The sequence below is a fragment of the Gavialis gangeticus genome, unplaced genomic scaffold, assembly GCF_001723915.1.
Source record: "Gavialis gangeticus isolate Ggan-Ray unplaced genomic scaffold, GavGan_comp1, whole genome shotgun sequence".
Taxonomy (NCBI): domain Eukaryota; kingdom Metazoa; phylum Chordata; order Crocodylia; family Gavialidae; genus Gavialis; species Gavialis gangeticus.
Window position 1 is genome coordinate 170,983,522 of NW_017728992.1, and position 8,512 is coordinate 170,992,033.

Genomic DNA, 8,512 nt, shown 5'->3' on the forward strand with positions numbered 1-8,512 from the left:
ACTGCGCATGCGCTGCCCGGAGCTTATTGACAGAGAGAGACACAGGCGAGGTCAGACGGAGGCAATGGGGGGCAGGGTGTGCTCCACTGTGCATGGGGAGGGGGGCGTGGTGTGCAGCTGTACAGATGGGATAGAACGGGGAGGAAAGGCAGGGGTGTGGTGCTATGTCAAAGAGCAATATATGTCATCAGCAAACAGCATGGGGTCAGAGAAGGGGCAGACTGAAGTGCTCTGGGTCAGAATACAAGGGGGTTGTGGGGAAAGAGACTTAACGGTGGGTGTCTACAGACCACCCAACCAGGTGGAAAAGCTAGATTGGGAATTCTCAGGTCACCTTGCAGAGGCAGTTAAGTCAAGGCATGTGGTCATCATGGGTGACCTAAACTACCCAGACATCTGCTGGGAAGAGCAGTCAGCCAGGTCTGACCACTCATGTAGGTTCCTAGCTGAGATGCAGGACCTCCACCTAACCCAGGAGGTGCACAGTCCCACCAGGGGAAATGCTTTGCTGGACCCGGTCCTGGCCACAGGTGATAACTTGGTGAGGTGACTGCAGGTTCTCAACCACTTGGTGATAGTGATCATCGCCTACTGGAATTCACTATGCAGTGCAGGGTGTCAAAGGCCTGCAGCAAGGTCCTCAACTTGGACCGTTTCAGGCTGGACATAAGGAAGAATTTCTTCACTGTCTGAGCCCCTAAGGTCTGGACTAGCCTGCCACTGGAGGTGGTTCAAGCACCTACATTGAATGCCTTCAAGAGAAATTTGGATGCTTATCTTGCTGGGATCCTATGAACGCAGCTGACTTCATGCCCCTTGGGCAGGGGGCTGGACTCAATGATCTTCCGAGGTCCCTTCCAGCCCTAATGTCTATGAAGTCTATGAAGACTTCAGGAGGGCCGATTTCAATGGGTTAAGGAGATTAGTAGGAGAGGCACCGAGATCCTGGAGGGCAGGGGAGTTGGGAGTCTAAGATAAGTGGTCATTCCTTAAGGAGACAATCCTCCGAGACCAAAGGGTGACAGTCCCAATGCGAATCAAGGGGGCAAGAGAGCTCAAGAGCCCCCATGGCTCGCCAAAGGCATTCGGGAATGTCTGAAAAATAAAAAGGAGGCATACATCCGGTGGAAGAAAGGGGCTATCACCAAGGAGGATTATACCTCCATTGCTCAATACTGTAGGGGGGCTGCTAGGAAGGCTAAGACAGAGACAGAACTAGGACTAGCGACCAGGATCAAACATAATAAGAAGTCCTTTTTTAAATACATAAGGAGTAAAAAGGCAGCACTGGGTAACCTGGGGCCCCTGCAGGACACGCTTGGCAAGCTGGTGGTTGCACCAAACGAAAAATCTGACCTCTTTAACAAATTCTTTGCCTCCATTTTTCTGAGCAAGGTCCAGGACATCTCCCCCACTGGGATTCCAGATGGACTCAGGAGCGGCACTGCCAGGCCTAGGGTCAGGGACGACCTAGTTAGGGAACTTCTGGTGGGGATGGACATGTAAATCAGCAGGTCCAGATGCTCTCCGCCCCAGGGTGCTGAGGGAATTGTCAGAGGTCATTGTGGGGCCCCTGGCATGGCTTTATGAGCACTCATGGTCCTCTGACCAGGTGCCAGAGGACTGGAAAAAGGCCAATGTTGTCCAATTTTTAAAAAAGGGAGGAAGGAGAACCCAGGTAACTATAGGCCTGTTAGTCTTACCTCAGTTCAGGGAAGCTCTTTGAAAAAATTATCCAGGAACACATCTGCGAGGGACCAGCAGGGGAGAGTATGCTTAGGGGCAACCAACGTGGGTTCATTAGGGACAGGTCCTGTCAGACCAACCTGGTTGTCTTGTATGATTAGGTCAGAAAACCCTTGGACGCAGGTGTCATGGTGGACATAGTCTTTCTGGATTTTTGGAAGGCCTTTGACACAGTTTTTTAATGAGAATGGGGTGAAAGACAAAGTAACTGCGGCATTGATGCCTACATGGTCAGATGGGTCACAAATTGGCTGGAAGGCCACACCCAGAGAGTGGTGGTGGATGGGTCATTTTCGACCTGGGGGGATGTGGGCAGTGGAGTCCCCCAGGGATTGGCCCTGGGACCCATACTGTTCAACATCTTTATCAGCGACTTGGACAAGGGGGTAAAAAAGCACCTTGTTCAAATTCACGGGTGACACTAAAATGTGGGGAGAAGTGGGCACGCTAGAAGGGAGGGACAGGTTACAACCATATCTGGACAGATTACAGGGGTGGGCAGATGAGAACAGGATGGGATTCAATACTGACAAGTGCAGGGTACTGCACCTAGGGAGAAAGAACCAGCAGCACACCTACAGGCTGGGGAACAACCTTCTTGTCAGCACAGAGGCAGAAAGAGATCTTGGAGTCATTACTGATTCCCGGATGAACATGGGCCACCAATGTGAGGATGCGGTCAGTAAAGCTAACTGCACCTTGTCATGCATCCATACATGCATCACGAGCAGGTCCAAGGAGGTGATCCTCCCCCTCTATGTGACATAGGTCAGGCCGCAGTTGGCGCACTGCGTCCAGTTCTGGGCATCGCACTTCAGGAGGGATGCGGCCAGCACTGAGAGGGTCCAGAGGAGGGCCACTCACATGATTGGGGGCAGCAGGACAGACCCTATGAGGAGAGGCTAAAGGACCTGAACCTGTTCAGCCTCCACAAGAGAAGGCTGAGGGGGGATCTGGTGGCTGTCTATAAACTTACCAGGGGGCACCAGCACGGAATGGGAGAGGCCCTGTTCCCCTGAGCACTACCCAGAGTAACTAGGAATAATGGTCACAAGTTGATTGAGAGTAGGTTCAGGTTAGACATCAAGAGGCACTACTTCAGTCAGGGTGGCTAGGATCTGGAACCAACTTCCAAGGGAAGTGGTGCTCGCTCCTACCTTAGGGATCTTCAAAAGGAGGCTAGTTAATCACCTAGCCAGGGTCATTTGATCCCAGCATTCATTCCTAACCATGGCAGGGGGTTGGACTTGATGATCTGCTCGGGTCCCTTCTGACTGTAACAACTATGAACGCAGAGTTTGCATTTTCCTGCATTCTCTTCCCAGATTATTGACTGTTCCCCTCCCCAGGTGGTTGCACTCTCCTTCAATTCCTAGTAGCTAAGTGGAGCAGAAGCATGCTACTGTGAGAGGAAGCGTTGCAATGAAGAACTAGGTTAAACCTTCCCTGGCTCTGTTGCTCCCACTGCATCTGCCTTTCAGCTTTTGATCTTTCCTCACCATATAAAACAAACTGAGGGTTGCAGAGGCAGGGAAAGGTTAATGCTGGCTCCTGGGGGTGACATTCTTATAGCAGTGTCCCATCTGTGCTTTGCATATCCTTTTGAAAATCCTAGATCTGCCAGTGAGCAGACCATCTCAAGAGATACCCTGATCAACAGTGCTCTTAGAAGCTTACTCATTTTATAGCGTGGGAGATGAAACACACTCGTGTCTTATAATTTCTGCCAGAGAAGTTTGGCATGGAAAGTTTATCAGTCTTGGAGGCAGGATCCAAATAATTTTGGAAATTATTGGTCATAGTCAACATCCTTAACTCCACATGGAAACCAGTGGGCAGACAGCATAGGTTATAAAGCTCCTACACATACACAAAAAAATCAAGAGGCACTTCTAAACAGCTGGTCTGTTGCATACTGTTCCAGCTTAAATTTTCATAGATTTAATTGAAGTCCTTAGTAAATATTATTGTATTAATGTCTGACAGATTCTATAAGCAGCATTAATGAAAGGTGAACAGCTCAGCAGGTCTTATTTCTAGTTCCGAGTCCTAGTTTTTTAATATTACATTTAACTAATACACACCAACATCTGAATATTCATTAAATCTGAAGCTGCTTATTTTCTTCCCTAACCATATCCTAGATACTCCTTTCATTTCAGCTATAAATTACTCCACTAACTCCATGTTACCCACATACTGGATCTGTGAAGGAGGCTAATGGCCTTTCACTTCCAAAGTAACATAAGGTATATAAGACTGGGAGAGCAAGCAAACCTTTAGAATACAGTACAGAAAAGAGATGTACTGTATTTTGTCTGATAGTCCTCTATTCCTGAGTCTTCTCTATATTTCAGTACTCCTTTAGATTAAGAAAGGATTTCAAAGTTCAGGAACTCCTCAAACTTTACTTGGGAAACCACTGATAGATGGACAGACAATCTAATATTCCAAGTATCAGGCAAAAAGATTCAGTTCATCAAGTGAGTTGAATATTTTGTATAGAAAATATGCTACACATCAAATTATATATTGGCTTCACCCACCACTAATCAATGAAAATTTAGTTAGCAGTTTTGGGATAATTTAGCTTTTATCTCCAGGTTGTAACATCATTTTTTCTGAAGGCTGGCTCTTTAAATTTAAAGATGTTTCCAGAAAGATCTTAAGTTTAGTTATCGTTAATCTTAAAGTAGGTTGAGTTTTAATACACAGTTTTGATCAGTATTAGAATACGATTAATGCCATCTGGTAAAGAGAAGTATCCCAGCATCCAACTGAAAATCATGTAGCTGATGTCAACTATGCTTAGACAAATCTCAGATGTGAAAAATCAACACTTTTGTCAAACTCATGATTCTGCTATGGCCACAGCTCTCCCCCAAAACTAACAAGCAGGAAAAAAAAGGTATAAAATCTTAAATGGGAAAATCACATCATACAACTGGTTAAATAAAGCCACATCTGTTATGAAAATAACTATGAGAGTTCTGGCCATGAACTATTAATGAGAAAATCATGCTGTCCTTTTTGATTTACACACAGTGCCTACCTGTAGGAGATAAAAGATCAGGTTTCCTTTTGGTTGTCTGAAAAAATGGATGCAGGCAGAACAAAATAACATGTCAATAACAGCTATTAGCTTCCTGTATCCACAGTTGCACAAATTTCTCTCAAAGAGAAAGGAAGAACAATCTCGATAGTGCCTGAACAACAATGACTGGGGTCCTGTAAGGAGAGCCTACACAAAAGACCACAATATCCTTTAATTGCAGTCATTTTCTTTTATAAAGACTGGCCTGCTTAATCAATGATTAAGTCTTCCAGGCCTAGACATAATTCTCAGAACACCAGCTCTTGCTTGGAAAACATTTGTATCTTGAAATTATGATACAACAGCTATAATGGATAAAAATTATCTAGGAAGTTAGAGAAATGAGTGACTGAGAATGAAAAGATGTGTGTAATGCTTAGTTTTTCTATTCAACACCCAAGTTCCATGTCAGACATCATCTTACAATCTACAGATTAAAATAATTTGTATTACTGCTTATTCCATAAATTCTAATAATTTGTTAGATTTAACCACCAATACACCTCTTCTAAGAAGGGCAGGCAGAGCTAGACACCAAACTGTTACTTTACGCTATCAAGAATTACCGTACGCTATCAAGAATTACTACGCAGTATAAAAGAATGTTCTGGAATCTTTCCGAACTATAAACAGGACTGAGTTCACCTTGATTTTTCTGTAGTTACCAGACTGCAAATGAAACTTAGATAAGCTGTACATTTTTTGGTGCAGGCATTTGTGGAGAAGGTCAACATTTGGCTTCCCAGACTCCTACCACTGCCCTTATGGACTGCAGCAGCAGCTAGGCACTTGGGGCTCCCCCTCCCTCCACTGCCTGATCCAAGCCAGGGAGGCAGGGAGGGTGAGGGAGCACAGCCCGCAGTGCCAGTGCATTGTAGTGCTCCGGGGGAACCAGCTGGGTGCTGAAGGGAATAAGTGTTCCCCGCTGGGACAGCCCCTGGGGCATGCAGCTCCTGGTCACACAGAAGCTGGACAGCCCTGGCATGCTGTATCAGGAGGGATTGGCTTTCCCACCACGCCACTTCCTGAAAGCAGGTTGCTTGAACAAATTTAGAGGGCTTCTGGAGAACCAAGCTGTTGGAAGAGGCTGAGCCAACCACGCCACACTCCTCCATGGTTTAGCTTCATCCCTAGTCTGCCACACACTGTTGATGTAGTGAATAGTAAAAGTACTATTAAGCTTAAAGAAACAATACAGTAAGTATAACTAGGGAACATTTAATCACAGTATGTAGGCTCATCAGACTGACTGGTGGAGAGAAGCACACAAGGGTTACATGCCCAAAATGTGACAGAACAATTACAGTACATCTTGTATACCACACACATACATGCAGGTATACTGTATTTCACAACTTTGGTATGTGTATCAATTAGTTGCATCTCCATTGTTAGACCTCCCTATTTTCTTGGAAGATATGTCACTTGACTTACAATCTTACAGTTGTGATCTGCCTTGAAACTTGCTCCTCATAATTTTGGCAGCCCAGACAAGCCTGATATTATCTTGCTCTGGTATTTACCACCTTCCAGGAAGGGAAAGGGAAAGGCTTGGCAGGGTGCAGTGGGGGGGACTTGGCTTGCCAATATTCTCAATACTTGGTACCAACGTCAGTCCTTTACTGCTGAAGAAGTGGAGTTGGCTATGGCACAGGCATGCAGAAATCATTCCTCCATAATATCAACTATAATAAATTTCAGGGCTAAGGGTGAACCATTCAAGAAATACATGTTTGCTGATGAGGTTTTAAAGAAAATCACACCAGTGAGCTGGTGGAAGTCACTTAACCACCGGAATCCATCAGGGACTACTGAGCACCTTTTAACAGCAGTAGCTTCTTCTGCAGGTGTAGAAAGAAATTTTTCTTCCTTTGAATTAATTCCTTCTAAATTGTGAAACTGCTTGGCAACTGAAAAAAAAACAAGAAAGCTAGTCTTTCTTTTCCAATCTATAAACAAACAGGAAGAGCAAGGTAGAGTCTGAGTTTTCTACATAACCCATTATTCGAAGTTTTGCATGTCGACGTGGCTGAAATAATCTATTTAATTTTTGTTAAAAACTTGTTTCACATTTATAACTAAAATAGTAAAATATTCAAAAACACATATGCTTGTTTTGTTAAAATAACTGCAAATATTCGTTGTTGAAGGAAAGTATCCAAACTACATAAGCTTGTTGTTTTAGTTGAATAAAACATTTTAAACACCTGTTGGTTTTGGTGATAGTTGTTGTCCTCCTAATACAGCATGGCAAAAATATCCCCCAAATATCCATGACTAATCCAGTGAATTGGAGATAGTTTACCACCCAATGACTTCACAAGTATCTGCTTCAGTTAGCTTTGGTAAATAAAATAAGCAAATCATAATTCTGTTTTTTCATGCAGCTACAAAAATATCAAAATAAGTCACTGCTATAAGTGTATGACGTGTACCTTCTAAAAATGAAATCTACATCCATCTTTGAGTTGTGAATAATATGTATTAAGGTTATATCAAACAACAAGAAAGCACTTTCTGTAGAAAATAATGATTAAACCAAGGTTTCTTGACCAGTGATTTAAATCAGTCTCACCCTGATTATCCCCATTCCCAAATAATCACTGCTAAAATGTTTTACTTTTATTTTAAATTGACAACTTTACTAATAAGTTCCCTCTTCACAAAATGCATCTAATTTTCTTAAATATATTATTATATTGATTACATGAACATCTACATTGTTAATGGTTTCTTGGATCATTCAAACATCTCATCTGTTTCACATTTGGGTAGAAGAGTTCCTTGAGAATTTAGTGCATGGCACTGATTTAATATATACACCTGGTCAATGCAGTTTACACAATAAGAATGTGTATTTGAGCAACCTACTGCAGTTATATATATTATGCACTGTGATAAACATTTTAAGAAGCCATGTTTTGATGGGACAGTTATAGATTTTAAACTGTTTACCTCAGCATGACAAGAGGTAATTTTCTTGAGTACTGACTGTACCATTTAGAAACAAAGCAAGCATTCTCTCTCTTTCTTTCTGTCAAATTTCTGAACCTAATATGCTTTCACCAGAATGTCCAGTTTATGCTTACTTTGACTAAATTTATTCTCAACTACTGCTACTCTTTTCTTCTTAAAAGTATTTTACTGTGTAGTAGGTTTTCTGGGTATTAAATGCATGTGTAGACACACCTAGTAGCTTGCAGAACAAAAGCAGAGAATACTCTTAACAAATGAATCAGACCAGAAGATCAACATAATATACACCCTCACTTGAGCAATGCTAATTAGACTTAATATTTTGTGGCACTTACCACATGAGAGACTTTCAAAGCACTACCATCAAATCTGCACAAACTTGTGCTGTCTTCAAGAAAAATATCACATTCCTCTAGTTCCTGTGCATTGCAAGGGGGATTTTCTTTGTCAGGGTTTGGATTCTGAAACAAGAAAATATTGAAATGCAGTAAAAATCCGGAGTTTTTGATGCACAGTATTTACTATACTAAACATTATTTTCACAATAAACATAATTCATACTAGGAGTGAACTGATAAAGATTTTTTTGGTCAATATGGATGGCTGATTATTAACGAATCATATCGGCCAATACCGATCCGATTGCCAATATGCAGCCCGGCAGCTTGGAGAGCAGCATCTGGCTGGTAAGTCTGT

General features: G+C 42.8%; 1 protein-coding gene across 1 annotated transcript in view; it reads right to left on the minus strand.

The window, feature by feature from the left end:
• Positions 1–8,512, minus strand: part of NUDCD1 (NudC domain containing 1) — a 193,096-nt gene that overhangs the window by 58,227 nt on the left and 126,357 nt on the right. The window contains exon 8 of the mRNA XM_019528076.1: positions 8,152–8,277. Coding sequence (XP_019383621.1) covers positions 8,152–8,277 — 126 coding nt within the window. The remainder of the gene's footprint in view (positions 1–8,151; positions 8,278–8,512) is intronic.